The 18,167-nt window shown below is 33.2% G+C and overlaps 1 protein-coding gene and 1 long non-coding RNA gene across 2 annotated transcripts; one reads left to right on the top strand and one right to left on the bottom strand.

Moving 5' to 3' along the window:
• Window positions 1-596: 596 nt before the first annotated feature.
• LOC128249767 (uncharacterized) lies at window positions 597-3,428 on the top strand. The gene is made up of 2 exons (XR_008265870.1): window positions 597-748; window positions 2,773-3,428. It is a non-coding gene; the product is annotated as an uncharacterized LOC128249767 (long non-coding RNA).
• LOC128249757 (uncharacterized) lies at window positions 3,169-11,137 on the bottom strand. Its single transcript, XM_052974242.2, has 5 exons — window positions 10,998-11,137; window positions 10,338-10,431; window positions 5,749-5,836; window positions 4,513-4,575; window positions 3,169-3,451 (listed from the first exon to the last, which is right to left on the bottom strand). Exons 1-5 carry the CDS (start codon window positions 11,029-11,031, stop codon window positions 3,392-3,394), a joined length of 339 nt encoding a protein of 112 aa, XP_052830202.1. The 5' UTR covers window positions 11,032-11,137; the 3' UTR covers window positions 3,169-3,391.
• Between the last annotated feature and the right edge of the window lie 7,030 nt (window positions 11,138-18,167).

Genomic DNA, 18,167 nt, shown 5'->3' with positions numbered 1-18,167 from the left:
AATTTCGAGCAAGGTATAGAATACTTCGTCTAGGAGTCTTCTTAAATGTTGACATCGAGGTATGAATAGGTGCTGATGGGTAAATAGAAGATATAAGCGGTGATTTTATCTGTTAGAGAAGATGTTCTTTTTCTCAACCAAACCAACGAATAGATTATCAGAACTGCGGTGCATTCTTGTAGTTATAGACCCAGCAGAGAAGAGCTTTTAGCAGCTAAATTTGAGGTAGTAGAAATGGGAGTGTGGCCTTAGTATTTAAAATATTATAAAAGGAGAAAGAAGATACTGTGACAAAGATTTTTTATGCGAATTCTATGCTCACTCGAGATTCTGAAGAATGGAAAATCAGCGTTGTCAAGACTGCGCATTTTCAGGAGGAAGAATTAAGCTTTACACGTAACGAAGTTAAAATTTGAAGTCGTGATGACATTCAAGTTATAACGATTTCAAATGTTATACAAATAAATATGAACGTCTAATAAATCTATCGTATATGAAATATATGTATTCTTCAAAACATTTTGCATTACACGATGCTTTAAAAATGACAAAGAAGCAATCATTCCGGGTCAGGTGTATGTATAGATATACGATCTGTTGAAAATTCCAAACATATGTTGCCGCATATAAATCATTTTATAACAGAAGACACGAGTAAGAGCCGTTATATCACCAGAGTATATGAGTTTAGCAAAGAAAGCAACAATTATATTTTCTGTTCGTATCTGTATCCTCTATTTCATTTGAGGTAAGTAACATAAAGCAATAATAATTCCCTTTTTACAGTTTATTAAAATGAGTTAAATTTTCCTGTCTGCGTATCTACCAATCTCTCTCTCTCTCTCTCTCTCTCTCTCTCTCTCTCTCTCTCTCTCTCTCTCTCTCTCTCTCTCTCTCTCTTTCTCCTGATTCGCTCCGTCTCTCATTCTACTTATTTTCTCTATATTGATCTGTTTATCCATCTACACGTCGGATTGCCTATATATGAAGTTATCTATCTATATACGTAAATAGCTGGTAGTACGTACACACATACATATATATATATCTGTGTGTGTGTGTGTGTGTGTGTGTGTGTGTGTCTATGGGGTAATGTCTGGTGACTATGGTAGTAGCGGGGGCATCGTTTCCCATTCAACTTGCTCCGGCCTTTGGAATGTCATCCTTGCTCTATGAGGCCGGCATTAATCTAATGGGGAAATACCTTTCGTCTTGAAATCAGAAATGGTATGTGAATATATATATATATATATATATATATATATATATATATATATATATATATATATATATATATATATATATATATATATATATATATATATATATATATATATATATATATATATATATATATATATATATATATATATATATATATATATATATATATATATATATATATATATATATATATATATATATATATATATGTATGTATGTATGTATATTTGTGTGCGTGTGTGTGTGAGTGAAGGCCTATGGCTCAGTGGTTAGAGCGTCGAGCTTACGATCGTGATGTTGTGGGTTCGAATACCGGTCCGGGCTGCGGGTTGTGCTCTTGAGCAAGACACTTTATTTCATGTTGCTCCAGTTCACTGGAGCTGTAGAAATGAGTTGCGACGTCACATGTGCTAAGCTGTATCGGCCTTTGCCTTTCTCTTGGATGACATCGGTGGCATGGTGAGGGGAGACCGATATGCATGAGTGAATGCTGGTCTTCCATAAACAATCTTGTCCAGACTTGTGCCTGGAAGGGTAACTTTCTAGGTACAACCCTATGGTCAATCATGACCGAATGGGGTCTCAGTATATATATATGTATATATATATATATATATATATATATATATATATATATATATATATATATATATATATATATATATATATGTATATATATATATATATATATATATATATATATATATATATATATATATATATATATACATATATATATATATATATATATATGGAATAGGTGACATTTTATAAGCAAATTAATAAGCGTCGAATATATCGGTAGTTTACAGAATGTAAAAGAATTATGTGGCACTGTGCGTCAAAAATGACTGCTAACTTTAGTATTTTATATATAAATAATGTACAAGACTAATTGTTTAGTTTTATAATTCTTTTATTACCTATTTTTTAATGAAAAGTGTATTCGCAACTAACTTCCCTTGACTGCTTGTTTCCTTCAAAAGAATTTTTATGTTTTTCTTCCTTCTTGTACGACTTTTTCTAAGCGAAGTTTCCTTTCAATTGCGTTCCCCATTACTGAAACCAACTTATATTCCTACTACTTAAAGCTACAAAAAGCAGTCCGTGACTCATAGTTGATGTTGTAAAAACTTCCTATTCAAAATTTATCGCATATATTTCTAAATATAAATAAATTAGGCATATGTACGGACTCTTAGCTTTGTTTTATAATATACTTTTCAACTGCAGTCGTTTTATATTCTAGATACATTCAGGCAATAATCATTTTCTCTAATTAGTCTGTATAGGTATATGTTTGTGTAGATGCGTGTGATTGTAATAATGATTTGTAACACATCACATAACTATGGATGGTAATTCAATTTAATACACTTGTCAATATTATCTAGTGGTTTTCTTTTGAGATGTGACATCGATCATGGTTTGTTACTGAAATAACGCTGATTCACACATACGGACATTTACATGCTTACCTTGCACACGTACACACATACACTTATATACTAAGACAGAGTTTAAACGCTGTTTGAATTTTCTTTTCAGCGTTGAATGTTCACAAAAAAATAAAAGGCGAAACTGACTTCAGGAGAATGTGAATGCTTAACAGCATTTCGTCCAGTTTACTAACGAATCTGTCACCTAGCTGCCTTACAGTTACATAACATCAAATGAATTTCTTTCATCATAGAAGCATATACATGGATGGTGTACAGGGTTATTTATATCTCACCCAGCAATTTTATATTATTGCCTCGAAATTATTTGTGGTACCAAATATAAATCTCAAATATGATGCCGTAGAAGAGCGTCAGTAATTATTAGAAGTTCCTTTAAACTGTTATGTATTATAACTATGATAATTTTAATATCAGTTATCAGTAACAATGCATATCAAATTTTTAATACTAGGGAAATCGTATACGAAGACAAAGACATCGGTAGGCATTTATAACATTTATTAACTGAATTTCAATGTAATATGAAAATACACAGCATATTGGGAAGATCAGTAAGTAAATAAATTTTAATTCAATTTCGAAAAGAAAATGTTGATAGTTGAACAGACATCAGCAATGGACCAACTATCATAAATAGAACACCGGGAAAACTGTGGTCATTTCACAATGCTAACTCCAAATAATCGTAGCAACACAATATTTAGTTAAATATACGTTGCTACTACAGCGAGAATTACAAAATACAAAAGCGTTTTGAGCTTCATCTGTAAAAAAAAACAATATTAAATAATTGATATAAACATCCTAAAAGGTGTTTTAGGGTAATAAAACAACGCATATTAGCATTGAATATCGGCATGCCTTAACGGAAGCCTAAACTCGGTGAAATTATTGCATGGAAACAATAACCATAACAATTTTAGTAACACATTTTCTGGTAGTAGTGAGCATACTTCATCCTATTTCATTAATGTTTCCATTGCTCCATAGATGTTATCATTGTTATATCAATATTTCTAGAGTTATAATGAATTTATTGTAGAAGGATATGTTTGTATAAAGTATTTGGATCAGTTCGATTCATGCACTGGTAATGAAGGCATTATATGTACAAATGTTCCGTCGGCTTAATTTGGCGGCTAAATCTTTTGTGAGACTCAGTGAAAGAATCTTTCGAAACAAGAAAATAAGGACCTTCGATCAAGTATAAATATTTCTGGATATCCAGCAGCCTATATATCTACCATTCTCTTCTATCGGCCTGTCTGAAGAGGACCAGATTTGGGAGCCAACCCAGCGAGGAGCATGACGAAGATGGCGAATATTGTAGGCTTCAACTGAATATCCCAGTTTTCAAAAGGATTTCAGTAGGAGACACCTCCTCCTGTTACGTGATAATTTGAAGCGATCTGATATGGAGCGTTTCCGGTTGACTAATCTGACGCTGATAAAGCGTCCAGCGTTCAGATCCGTATTGGAGGTGATTGAAGAGAGATCGATATATAGAGAGCCTTGACGCTCTTATTTCTCTTGTTCCGAAAGACTCTTTTGCTGAGGCACCCGAAAATGTAGGGGCCGGTTCAAGGCAGTATTCGATAATATTACAGGATTGCGTTGATAGTAATGAGCAGACCTTACAGTGATACGCAATCTGAAAATTGGGTGTGAGCCTTTTTACTCTTATATTTCCCCAAAATTTTAATACTGAAGGCTACCGCTATTACGCTAGTATTACCGCTGATTTACGGTAAAATATAAATGATATTTCGTATATTGCACTAATTGTATGCGCTTTGAAGTGTATTGTGTTGATAAAGATACGTACCTCATTAGGGTGTGGAGAAGAGCCAAAGAGAGGGGGTCTGGGTGTGTGTCTTTTCACCAAACGCTAAAACAAAGATTTTCATAAAATATCGTGAAAGTGTGTCCTTAGTAGAATGAAAGATATATTTTATTATCATATATATATATATATATATATATATATATATATGTGTGTGTGTGTGTGTGTGTGTGTGTGTCTGTGTGTGTGTGTGTGTGTGCATGTGTGTGTGTGTGTGTGTGTGTGTGTGTGTTATAGTAATTTATATCAGTAGCTAGCAGAATTAAAAGCTGTCTGAGGACTATGAAATATATTACATATATAATTAAGAGGAATAGTCACCAAGCTAGATTCCTAATATGCTAGAGGAAGACGCCCAATTGCCTTACTTAGAAGAATATGTTCTCAATTCTGAAGTCCTAGAATTACTGTAAATGTATGACCTAAGAATTGCTATGTGTAATTATCCATCCTTCCTACCGTCTATTACTAATTTAGCAATGAAATGCAGGTGGCTGACCGGATCGATACTAAGATCTTTCGTAACTAAAGAGCAAAAAATCATGATGGTTCACTTGACAAGATTTACTCTAAGCTTTAATTTTACTATTGCTCCCAAGTTTGGTTGGCACATGAAGTAAAATTAATAGCAGAACGCGAAACAGTATAACGAACCTACACTAAGATTATCGTATCAGTACAGCAGACAAGCTACCAGGATAAACTTAAAATTTATGAGTCTAGTCTTAGGAATGAAGGCAGAATATACATGCTGAAATATAGTTCTGGAAGATCTTGGAAAGACTGCAAAGAAACGTCGGCACGAAAAGTTAATATGATCCCCAAATTTCCATCAAAGTACAGGATAAGATCCTGCAATAACATGGAATTCAAAAGTTTGCTCTTTAATAGCTACACTAAAGACTTAACGTAGCTAAATAGAGTGGACAGAGATGTTTTCAAAACCGAATTGCATCGCCTATTGGGAAGGGTACCGAAGTAACCAACTTCAAACTAGGAAATACAAACGGGAGCAGCAAGACGTACACCCGCATACAACAAAAACTGCTTATAAAAGGAACATTAATAAAAATGGAGCAACACCACCTGGCGGCGCCCTACCATGACAACGGCTCTCGAGCTGGAACAAGTAAAAGAGTTCAACAGTTTTGATTTAGCATTTTGTGATTGATTCGTTCTGGAAATAAATATTTCGTTTATTAGGAAAATGACAATTACCGAGCATATACTGGAACCCAGAGCGTTAAAGTATGCATCACATTTTTCATCTGTTCCATCGAAACAGGCATGGAATGCTTTGAGATTTCTGAAAGACAAAGATAATTGGAAAACGTGTGGTGTATATCAGCAACCAACCGGTTCGCGATCTGGTAATTTACGGAACATAAAGAAATCAACTTCAATTTTTCAAGTGCATACACACACACACACACACACACACACACACACACACACACACACACACACACACACACACACACACACACGAATGCATATACTTGTGCAGATGTGTTGTCATTCGTAGGGTACATGTTAATATAGTAAATTTAATCTCTTCACTAGCACTTCTGTTTCCACTTCGCTCTTTGAAAATACTGCATTCGCAGCAGAAATAAGGTGACGTTGCATTTTCCTTGACGGAGAAGCTGCATAGGTTGTCCACGTCCACGGAATAATAATAAAAATAATAATAATAATAATAATAATAATAATAATAATAATAATAATAATAATTTTTATTATTATTATTATTATTATTATTATTAGTCAAGACGAAGAGTGCGATTTTAGGTGTTTTATTTTTTGAACAATATTTCGACAGAACGTCTGTCTTTCTCAAGTTCAAACCAAAAGGTGATTGAAAATTCAAAATTTCAGAAACCAAACGTAAACTATGAACGAGAGTAACCAGCGTCCATACGTTGATAGAATGACATCATCAGATTTTGTCAGTTTTTTTAATAAGCAGAACGAAAGAATGCACGAAACATAACTTGATTTATGTTGGTTGTACAACGGAACAATTAAACAAAAGGTTTAATGGGCACAGATTCGACGTCAGGCACAAGAACAGTAGTTCAACAGAACTTGCTGAACATTTTGTTTCAAGCGGCTGCAATTTTGAAGAAGATTTGAAAGTGCACATTCTCAAAAAATATCCTGAATGTACCCCACTTTCACTTTTCAGAATGTATGAGGGGAAATATGTTTGCGGGTTATTGACATCACGCCCTGGAGGAATGAATAAGATGACAGGAGAATATCATCAAATTTATACAAAACTGTTTGATTGAATATTCTTCTTTCTCTCTTTTTCTTTTCTTTTTCTGTCGTCTTCCTTTTTCTTTCTTTCTTTCTGCTTATTAAAAAACTGACAAAAGCTGATGATGTCATTCTATCAACGTATGGACGCTGGTTACTCACGTTCATAGTTTACGTTTGGTTTCTGAAATTTTGAATTATCAATCACCTTTTAGTTTGAACTTGAGAAAGACAGACGTTCTGTCGAAATATTGTTCAAAAAATAAAACACCTAAAATCGCACTCTTCGTCTTGACTAATAATAATAATAATAATAATAATAATAATAATAATAATAAAAATTATTATTATTATTATTATTATTTCTGTCGAAATATTGTTAAAAAAATAAAACATCTAAAATCGCACTCTTCGTCTTGACTATTTACCTTCGTGAAGAGTTACGTCAATCCTTTTTTTAAAATATTATTATTATTATTATTATTATTATTATTTAATAGTCTTATATTTATCACGTGACTTCTCTGCACTACCCAGCGCAGCTCAGTGTGCCTTAGTTATGTACTGTGGTTTGTTGTGATGATCTTATTTTCACTGTACTGAAAGTGGTATGTTGTGCGAAGTGGTGCTATTTTCTGTATGTTATATAAGCTTGTAAGTCCCGGTGTTTTTGTTATGTAATATTCTGTATGTTTTTTTTTATTATCATACCTAATGAGGCTACTATGATAGGAATTGTTTGTTTTTAGGCTCTACATTCGAAGGTTGTTGAAGTAGGATATTGTGTCTACCGGGGGTTTGTACTGTTTGTCAAGTCCCAACAAGGACCTCACACAGACAGTACTTTACGCAATATGCGTGCAGTTCAATGTAATGTCGACTTTTGCAATGCATCTAGATTGTAGGGTATTTATAAGGTCTTCAGTGTTTTATTGTGGTGCTCATATTTTTACTCCATTGAAATTGTTTTACGGAGGATATATGCGGTGGATCGTAGTGCTATTTTCTATGTTATATACGCTTGTAAATCCTGCTGTTTTGGTTATGTATTTGACTGATTTTTTTTTTACTTTTTATTATACCTAATATGCCTACTATTACAAAAATTATTTCTGCTTTTAGGCTTCACATTTGGTTCGAGTTACCTTTATTTTCAGTACTTCCCACTTTAAAAGTTGTCATCTGTTGGTATTCATACATCGATTAGAAGGCATATTATTTCTTGGCTACCTATGGTAACTATACGGAGTCTATTAACCTAGATTTATCTATCTGTGTGTATTGGTATATCCCAGTGTATGTCTGCTTTCGCCTTTTCTTTGACATTTTCTGGGGTGTACCTATACCATCTGTTTTCTGTTCTCATTTCATAGTTTTGGCTCAGCTTCCCTTGTATATAAGTATTATAGTTTTCAGTCGTGTTTGTTTGTTTGTTTGTCGTGGACAAGATATCTCAAGAACTGGATGGATTCGAATGTAGCTTTTAGACTCGTTTGGTCTTGTAACTGGCATGGATTGATTAGATTTTGGGATCGGACAAGGATTCTGGATTAGTTTTCCTGTTGTTTTTTTTTTTTTTTTACTTATTTTTTGAGAGCGGTCGGATTCATTTTTAGTATTCTCTGCTGTGACTCTAGCAGCTTTTAATAAACTTTCTTCATTCTTACCTGCATAATAGTCTATATCTACTCTAGCTAACACCACGCATTTTTCTACTGATATTAATCCACTTCCACACTCCTTTGTAGGTCGGTCCAATCTACAAAACCTGCTTAATATCTAAGTAATGATACTGCCCAAGTGTTTACAGCCTTCGCTAGATTCAAACCATTTAGCCTTGACTTAATTAGCTTCCTCACCCCTCTGATGTACTCCTTCTCAATTTTCGTTTTCGTTTTGTAGTTTGTACTCTGTCAGATTTTAATACTTCTAGATACTTATAACTCTCTATTCCTTTCAATGATTTAATGTCTGAATATCTCGTAATTAAGATGCCTTCGTTGCTAACCTCCTATCACCTTCTCATGACTAATATTGCACACTTATCTATGCAAAATTCCATGCCTATAACTGTGTTGAGGATTCTTACGTCTGTACTGAGGAACCTATTTCGTTTTCATTCGTACGAAAATTCTCCAGATCTTCTACGTAGAGCAAATGGTTAATTTTTCCCTTACTATTTCTGAAATGATACCCTGCCTTTATCTTCCTTAAAACTAAACTGCGGGGGATCAAACATAAGACACATATTTAAGGGGACAACCATTCACCATGGAAAATTTTCACTTGATATTAATTTACCCAGACAGAATGTCACTTGAGTAGAAATCTACTATCCATTCCTTCATGCTACAGAGAATTACTTGTCTTATGTTGTCTGCTATACTAAATATACTTACACCATAGACTCTAGTACAATATATCAATATTTATTGCTAAATAACATCGTTCAGAACTGCTTTGTCTATGCGTTCCTGTAGCCTTTTTCCTGCGACTGCTGTCAAGGTGCTTGTAAATGCTTTCCGAAAGCATTCCTGTTAACAGCTTCCGCACTAATGGTAAGCAAGTGATTGATCTATATTTTCTAACTGTATTACCTTTGCTATTATCTTGCATAATGCGTATTGTCCTCCCACTAGTCACAAAATCCGGCATTGTTCCTCCATTAATGCAATCTTGAAGTTCGTCTCTCAGACTCCCATGTAAGCTACTGAATTTCTTTAGCCAGTACCAGTGAATTAAATCTGCTTAGTTTTCGACATCTGAAAATTTCAAGCAACTTTCTGTTAAAACATTTGTTCCACATTTGTGATGGTGGTGGGTCACCCTGCATTTTTTTTTTCTCTGGGGGATATTGTATTGTATCAGTATGTGTTGTTATGCGTTTGGTCCGAGTCTTTTGTTGTATTGGTTTTTGTATTGTGTGTTGTTTTGTTTAGCGCAGGTTGTGTTTTTCTGTCGGTATATCGGCCTTCTATAGCATCTGTTGTGGGTTTTTCTCATGTTGTTGGTTATTTCCTGTATACTTTTATTCTTGTATTTTGTTTTTGGTTTTGTCTTTTCTGATGGAGGGGATCTTGCATAGTTGTGTGTGTAAATCATAGATCAACTATTTCATAGTATTTATGATCATGTCTCTCCGCCGTTCATTCTCTCTTTTCGTTCGTTGACTTTGTTATGGGTTCACTTTTTTACAGCGTTTACTTTTTTTTAAAGAAGACCACCCATCGTGGCAGCTAAGGTTTCTTTTTTGAGCCTAGTGTTAGGAGTACATAGAATGATAATAAATATATACACACAGGCACACACATGCGCGCACATACAAACACGTATATATGTATATATACATATATACATATACCTATACACACACATATATATGCATTCATCTATATGTATGTATGTTTGTGAGTGTGTGTATGTATGTTTGTGAGTCTGTGTATGTATGTTTGAGTGTGTGTGTTTGTATGTTTGTGAGTGTGTGTGTGTGTGTGTGTGTATTACTGTAAGGAGAATATTAGAACAAGCAATGGAATCATATATACTTGCAGAAGTTTTCCTTTGTGAAAGTTCCTCCATAGGTTTCAGCACAGTGTCCTCTTGCCATCGCAATGCACTCACTCGATAAACCAACACCTGCTGTTGTAATATACAATATTTAATAATAATAATCTAATTATTGAATAGGTGTTATAAACAAAACATATAGTGTAATATTTTATTGTAGTCAGAATAATATGTGATTCATGGCTACGTATGCGAAGTATAATTTCACCATTTATTTATTAAGTGATTAATATAATTTCACCATACACCATACAAGGCAGCAAATACAATTGTGCCATAACTAATTGATAATTAAATATATGTTATACTTACATCATAATCTATAATATTTCATTCTGATCAGAATAATAGGTGGTAATCAGATAGTTTCTCTTAAACTGCAAGATTTTCTGATTTCCATGATATTGATACAATCTTTTACAAATGACGATAAGTTAGCATTTATCGTCATTTGTAAAGAATTATATCGATATCATGGAAATTAGAAAATCTCGCTAACTTCCTTTTAAGTTCGACAATATTTAGTTTTATTATTATTTCATCAGTCGATGGATAGAGAAACAAAGTTCGGCGTCCATATTAAATTATGATTTGGAAATATTCATTAAAATTTCGGCTTCTTAAATATGAGTACTTACCACAAGCGAGAAAGACAAGTGCAAAAAATATCATGTTTGCTATCCTTGTTAAAATTACTATCTGGTGATATGAGGTAGTCGACGTGGGCCTTGCTGTATACAACGATATATATGCTGCAACAAAGGCTTTTAATTTTCAATAGATCATATATATACACAGAGAGAGAAAGAGACGGACAGACATACAGACAGAGACAGAGACAGAGAAAAAGAGAATGAAAGGAAGAAAGAAAGATAGATAGATAGATAGATAGATAGATAGATAGATAGAGAGAGAGAGAGAGATAATAGATAGATAGATTATTTCATATATTTGACAAACAATAATTCTATTTTGTCGTTTTTAATGATTCGTATAATACACAATTACTTGAAGAATATATTTTTTATGTGAGAGATAGGAAGATAGATAGATAGATAGATAGATAGATAGATAGATAGATAGATAGATAGATAGATAGATAGATAGATTATTTCATGTATTTGACAAAGAATAATATTTCCTTGTCGTTTTTAACGATTCGTATAATATACAATTGCTTGAAGAATACATATTTTTCTATACGTGAGTTTTGGTTGACGTTTTTAATTACATGTATAGCGTTTACCATCTGTCTACCATAGATTATATATACAGATTCTCAATTGTTAAATGAAACCATTCCAAAATTTTTTTAATTGTCTAAAAGTTACGCCTATTTCCCCGCCCTCCACATCTCCGATACTAGGCTCGATCTATGCGTCCTCAATTAACTTTCCTTCCCTCCCGAGCGGTTTCGAGGTCTTACTACGTATATTACGTCCCTATATACCCCCCACTGTGTTCCTTGCTCCCTAATATTTTATCCCATAACGGAATACCCTCCATTCTATCAACTCCCTTTTTCTCTGTTTAACCTTACTTTTCCTCTCATTTCATTCCATCCATTAGTGGGACTTTTCTACGGTATATTTGTAGAGTCTACAACCACTAGAAAGGGCCCGCTAGTATTCTTCAGCCTTGATGAGAGTCAGAATTTTCTTGCAGTTCTCTGTCCGAATACCTGAGATATGAGGTCCGTACATTGACTACTGATTCACAGGATACTATGTCTGTAGTTTCGGATTCTTCTTTAATACTTCTTAGGATCCCCGTCTTCTATTTTGACAACGCATCTAAATTTCCTGTTATTTCTGCTAACATCAACCAGCACCATCAGGTTCATCATTTTAAACCTACTGATACATACAACCCCTCTCCAAGAGACATCCATATCAAATATTTCTCTCATTCTTCCATGTTCATCCTTTTTTCTCTGTCTCTGCGTTTAGATATTCTGAAATGATTACCCACAAGTTACTCCACGCGTACAATAGCACACATGTCAAATGCACACACATATAAGTATAAATCTGCGCGTATATATTTAGATGTGTACAGATACATGCGTGTGCATACACGCACGCACGCACGCACACCCACATAAACTCACCCACACACGTAGATAGATAGATAGATAGATAGATAGATAATCAGTAAGACAAAAAGTCAGGCATCATGCTGCTAACAGTAGGCACAAAAACACATACAGATACGATGTGTACACGTGTTCTTTGTCTCTGCACTCATAATAGTTCTTATATATTGCTGCTCACAGCAGGAACACAAGAACACATGCACACCTCTTATATGTATGTATTTGTGTGACTGCTGTTAGCAGCATGGTGTCTGACTGATTTTCTTACTGATTACCTGCCTATCTATCTATATATATATATATATATATATATATATATATATATATATATATATATATATATATATATATATATATATATATCCTTCTATCTATCTATCTATCTATCTATCTATCTATATATGTGGGAGTGAGTTTGTGAGTGTGCGTGCGTGAGTGTGTTTATGCACTAACATGCATGTATCTGTCACATCTAAACATATACACGCAAATTTATACATATATGTGTATGTAGTTGACAATCTTGACGGGCATATGTGTACAATTGTACACGTGTAGTTTCATTCTTGTGAGAGTATGTTTTTGTTGCTGTGAGTACATATGTGTGTGTATATGTGAGTCTGTCTCGTCAATGAGATTGCCTGCATAGTGTCTGTGCCTGATGAGGAGAAAAGTACTCCGAAATACTAGCGCATCACAGTCTAGTTATGTGGCATTATGAACTGATCTAGGTGTACGCACGCCATTTGTCGACAAGAGAGATATTTTCTCCGTGAGAAAACACAACGAGTAGCTTCTTCCCCAGTTCGAATGTGCACCAAGCACATTTGCACTCATAATAACATTGCAATTTTACTGATCCCTACTTAGTGCTGCCACTCCATAATTTACTCTTTATTATTTCATTATATGTTCAGGTAATTTTTTGTAAATATATGTGTTAAAATAAGATATCACTGTTATTTTCATGTTTATGCAATATATATACACATGACAGGGTGTAAATAATGGCCTTTATATATTTATTTACTTTTATAAATTCGACTTACAGCTGTTACCGTAAGTCATTATGGCGAAATTTCCTACAATAAAAGAATATTAATTGACCATTATTTCATCATTGTCATGTATATCACTCTGTTTAAAAAAGTAGTGCAATGTGGAATACAATCATGGATTTACAAAAAATAAAAGAAAAAAAAGAAGGCGTATGAAACTTAAACCTAGACATCGGCACAGGAATGTGCAAAGTTCTTTACGTATCTAACTAATTTTGCTTGCCTGGTACATTTCGGTTATCAGAGAGCCAATAAAGTAACTAATCCTGATTAATAACTCCTCATCAATAACAGTTTGTTATATACACACATAAACATATATGCATGTATATATATATATATATATATATATAGAGAGAGAGAGAGAGAGAGAGAGAGAGAGAGAGAGAGAGAGAGAGACACACACATATAAACATATATGTATATATATATATATATATATATATATATATATATATATATATATATATATATATATATATATATATATATATATATATATATATATATATATATATAAGGGCATTACTATACAATAACGCCTCACGCCATGAGGGACTCTAAGGTCAGACTACTATAAAAAGCACATTTTTACCGAATGCGAGGAAATGCAACTCTCAAAGCCAACCCCTTAAAAACGGACTAAATTATAGATCAGGATTTCGTAGTTATTGTAGTATTATACAGCTTCTACTCGTCAGTATAATATGGTCAAGAAAGATAGAAATAAACAGTGAATCAACATACCAAACGAACACCGTGTATCCAGCATAGCATATAGACGACTGTTCATCACTATTTCCCTATGTAAGTGGCGGGAATTTCGAATTGCATCTCGGTAAATATGCCTCTTACTCAGAATAAATTCAGTACTGAATATATTCTGGCAATATATTTAAATTTCAATAATAGGACGAATTCTTTTACAAGAATTTATCAAGTAGCTAGCGTGAAAAAACCTCATAAGGGAAAAAATCCATCATTTATTCCCGAAATATATATTTATATTTATATTTATGGTGTTCGTTTGGTATGTTGATTCACTGTTTATTTCCATTTTTCTTGACCATATTATACTGACGAGTAGAAGTTGTATAATACTACAATAACTACGAAATCATGATCTATAATTTAGTCCGTTTTTAAGGGGTTGGCTTTGAGAGTTGCATTTCCTCTCATTCGGTAAAAATGTGTTTTTTATGGTAGTCTGACCTTAGAGTCCCTCATAGCGTGAGACCTTATTGTATAGTAATGCCCTTATATAAATAAATATATATTTCGGGAATATATATTTGATAAATTCTTGTAAAAGAATTCGTCCTATTATTGAATATATATATATATATATATATATATATATATATATATATATATAGAGAGAGAGAGAGAGAGAGAGAGAGAGAGAGAGAGAGAAAGAGTTTCTGTTAGATTATATTTCTTATTACCCTTCTCTTTTCGGGTACTTATTTTTCCTACCAATTTATACATGAACTACTATTGAAGTACAAAAGCTCAAAGACAATATAATGTATGGGTATATTTATTTTTTTATATATTATTGTTTTATATATTATTTTCTTCATTTTGTACTTCTTTGTAAAAAAAACATCTTCATTCTCCTTCTTGATAATTTGCTACTTCGCAATGAAAACCGGTTAGAAAAAATCTTTATTAAATTATGCTTCCAGTTCAGGTACTGGAAATATTTATTAAGTTCGCAAATTTTGGTTACCTTCAAAACGTTGTGTTAACGTATTTATTCCAATGATATTTTCTGCAACTAAACATGCTAATACAATTGAAACTATTGCTGGTTTTATAAAATGAATTCTGTAAAAAAGTTGTGATTTTCTCTATGCGTGTTTTTGTTGTTAAAAATTTCGAATTTCTCAAAAGTCTTCTAAATGGTATTTGCATCTATTTGTCATACTTAACGCATTATCATCTTTCTGTAGTATTCTATTTACATTTACTGGAGTCTAGTTACTGGATAGAGATGCTGAAATTCGTGTAAAACTGATTGCTTTATTAACATCTACCTGGCTTTTCTCATCCCTTTTTCCGTGTGTATATATATATATATATATGGATGTATATGTATATCTACACATACACACACACACACACATATATATATATATATATACATATATATATATATATATATATATATATATATATATATATATATATATATATATATATATATATATATATATATATATATATATATATATATATATATATATATATATATATATATGTATCAGGACTTTAACCTACTTGATTTTGTAAATTTGTACAGGCATCAAAGGACTTATGTACTTATATCTACACGATCGGAAATTTGAACTGTGAAATTTTATGCTTCTTTTCCATCTCTTCTTGCATTTCCTTATTCCTTTACTCCTGTACTATATGTCGTCATTTCATTTATCTTTACCTTTTAGATTTTCCCTATTTGTCAGCAAAACGGAATATCCATATTCTGGGTTATGCCAGAAACAGCTGTCAGATTTTAAAGTTTTTTTTTTTCCAGTAACAATTTCATATATGATATGAAATGTTTGGCGTGTCGTAACATTTATTGCCCTCTTTCAAAATTATCCGAAATCTGCAATGGCTCCATAACTACCGTCTCAGCTATAGACTTGAAGACCTAGTAATCCGTTACAGCACTTACCTAGCGTACCTAGTCGTTTAGATCACCTGTGAACTGAGACCCCATCTTTTGTTTCTGTGTATATACATAGTGATTTTATACCATTTACTAGTTATTCTTTTTGTATTTTATTGATTTTTTTTTTTTTGAAAAAGGCTTTTGTAATACATTTGTTTTGTGTGAGTTGAGTTCTTCTTTGTTGAATTATTTAATAGTGGTCCTTTTTAAATTATATACATACACACACACACACACACACACACACACACATATATATATATATATATATATATATATATATATATATATATATATATATATAGGAAAATGAAAAAAAAACAGAATGCTGAACTGGAAGCATAATTTAATAAAGATTTTTTTCTAACCGGTTTTCATTGCGAAGAAGCAAATTATCAAGAAGAAGGAGAATGAAAATGTTTTTTTACAAAGAAGTACAAAATGAAGAAAATAATATATAAAACAATAATATATAAAAAAATAAATATACCCATACATTATATTGTCTTTGAGCTTTTGTACTTCAATAGTAGTTCATGTATAAATTGGTAGGAAAAATAAGGATGCATGAGGGTTGAGAGTTTTGTTAGGTTTAAAAAAAGGGTTAATAGTTTGTGTTAAGCAGGAAATGTGGTGTCAAAACAGGAAGTGTGTGTAAGGGGAGACAAGTGTTTTTAGTTGGAGTTATGAACTCTTTTTTTCCAAACAGGAAGTTTGTGTCTGTTCATAGAGGAATAAGGTCACTGAGGGGTGTGTGTGTTAAGAAATGGTTGGAATTTCTCTATGAAAAGATTATCCTTGTTGATTCTTTCTTGTGTGGAGATTCTCTCTTTACATTGATAGAAAGGGAATATAATGAATTTAGGGCTTTTGTTTCTGGCGCAAGAGTCTATGTGGCCACTGAGTGGAATTTGACGGTATTGAGGGAGGTTTATTTGTTCCTTATGGACAGCTACTCTCTCTCTCTATATATATATATATTTCCATGTATGTATACTATTTTAGTTGTTTCAGGAGTTAGACAGCCGCCATGTTGTAGCATCACTTTGAAGGCTTGTATTCGATAAGATGGAACCAATGAGTTATTTCTAATCCAACATTTATTAAAAATGCATGAATACACACACACACATATGTATGTGTGTGTTTGTGCATGTATGTGTATGTAAATAGATAGACGAATAGATAGATAAATATATAGGCAAACAGATAGATACATTTCATTTATTAGCCACACAGGGCTCAACAAAGATGGGACGAATACAATGTAGAGCTTTTCTTTTTAGGAGGGGGAAGGAAGAGAAAAAAAAGTAGGGGTGGGTGTCGATCAAAAGGGATCGTAGGAAAGAAAAAAGGGGGAGTTCGATCAAAAGGGACCGAGAGAAAAAAAAAGAAAAAATAGGGATCGTGTATCACAGTAATGTTCTCGTGTAAAAAGAGGGGAGGACAGTTTAGGTTTAGCCATGGAAAGAAAAGCCTACGGAAAAGACCACGGTAACCTTGGTCAATATTGTCATTGCAGAAACTATAACAGTAAGTGATTCTTTTTTGCCTTTTTGTTTTTTGTCTGGATATTTTTTACTCCTTTATAGTGTTATGCTCAAGGTGGCTCCGTCATTCACACGTGCCATTCTTGCTACATTCACCGATCTTTTTTTGAAGCATTCACTAGACAAGACCTCCCTTTCTACTCTCACCTTCCTCTTCAGATGATACTTGAAGAAGTTGATGAGAGATTGCCCAGAGAGGAAAGTCTTTGTCTCTAGACCTTTCAGTCGCGTCCACCATACACATTCTTTCGCCATAGCCACAAGTACGATGAAAATAGCTCTTCCTTCCCGTTTAAAAGAAGGAGGCGCGACAATATTCACGATAGACTCGGCTGATAGACCGACTCGTCCCACACGCGATAGCAGTTGTTCGACGTAAGCCCACAGCTCGGAAATGGTGGGACACTGTACGAGTGCGTGCAGAA

The sequence above is a fragment of the Octopus bimaculoides genome, chromosome 18 (assembly GCF_046866305.1).
Source record: "Octopus bimaculoides isolate indiv1 chromosome 18, ASM4686630v1, whole genome shotgun sequence".
Classification (NCBI taxonomy): domain Eukaryota; kingdom Metazoa; phylum Mollusca; class Cephalopoda; order Octopoda; family Octopodidae; genus Octopus; species Octopus bimaculoides.
Note: the sequence above shows the minus strand (reverse complement) of the source record. Positions and strands in the feature narration are given on the sequence as shown.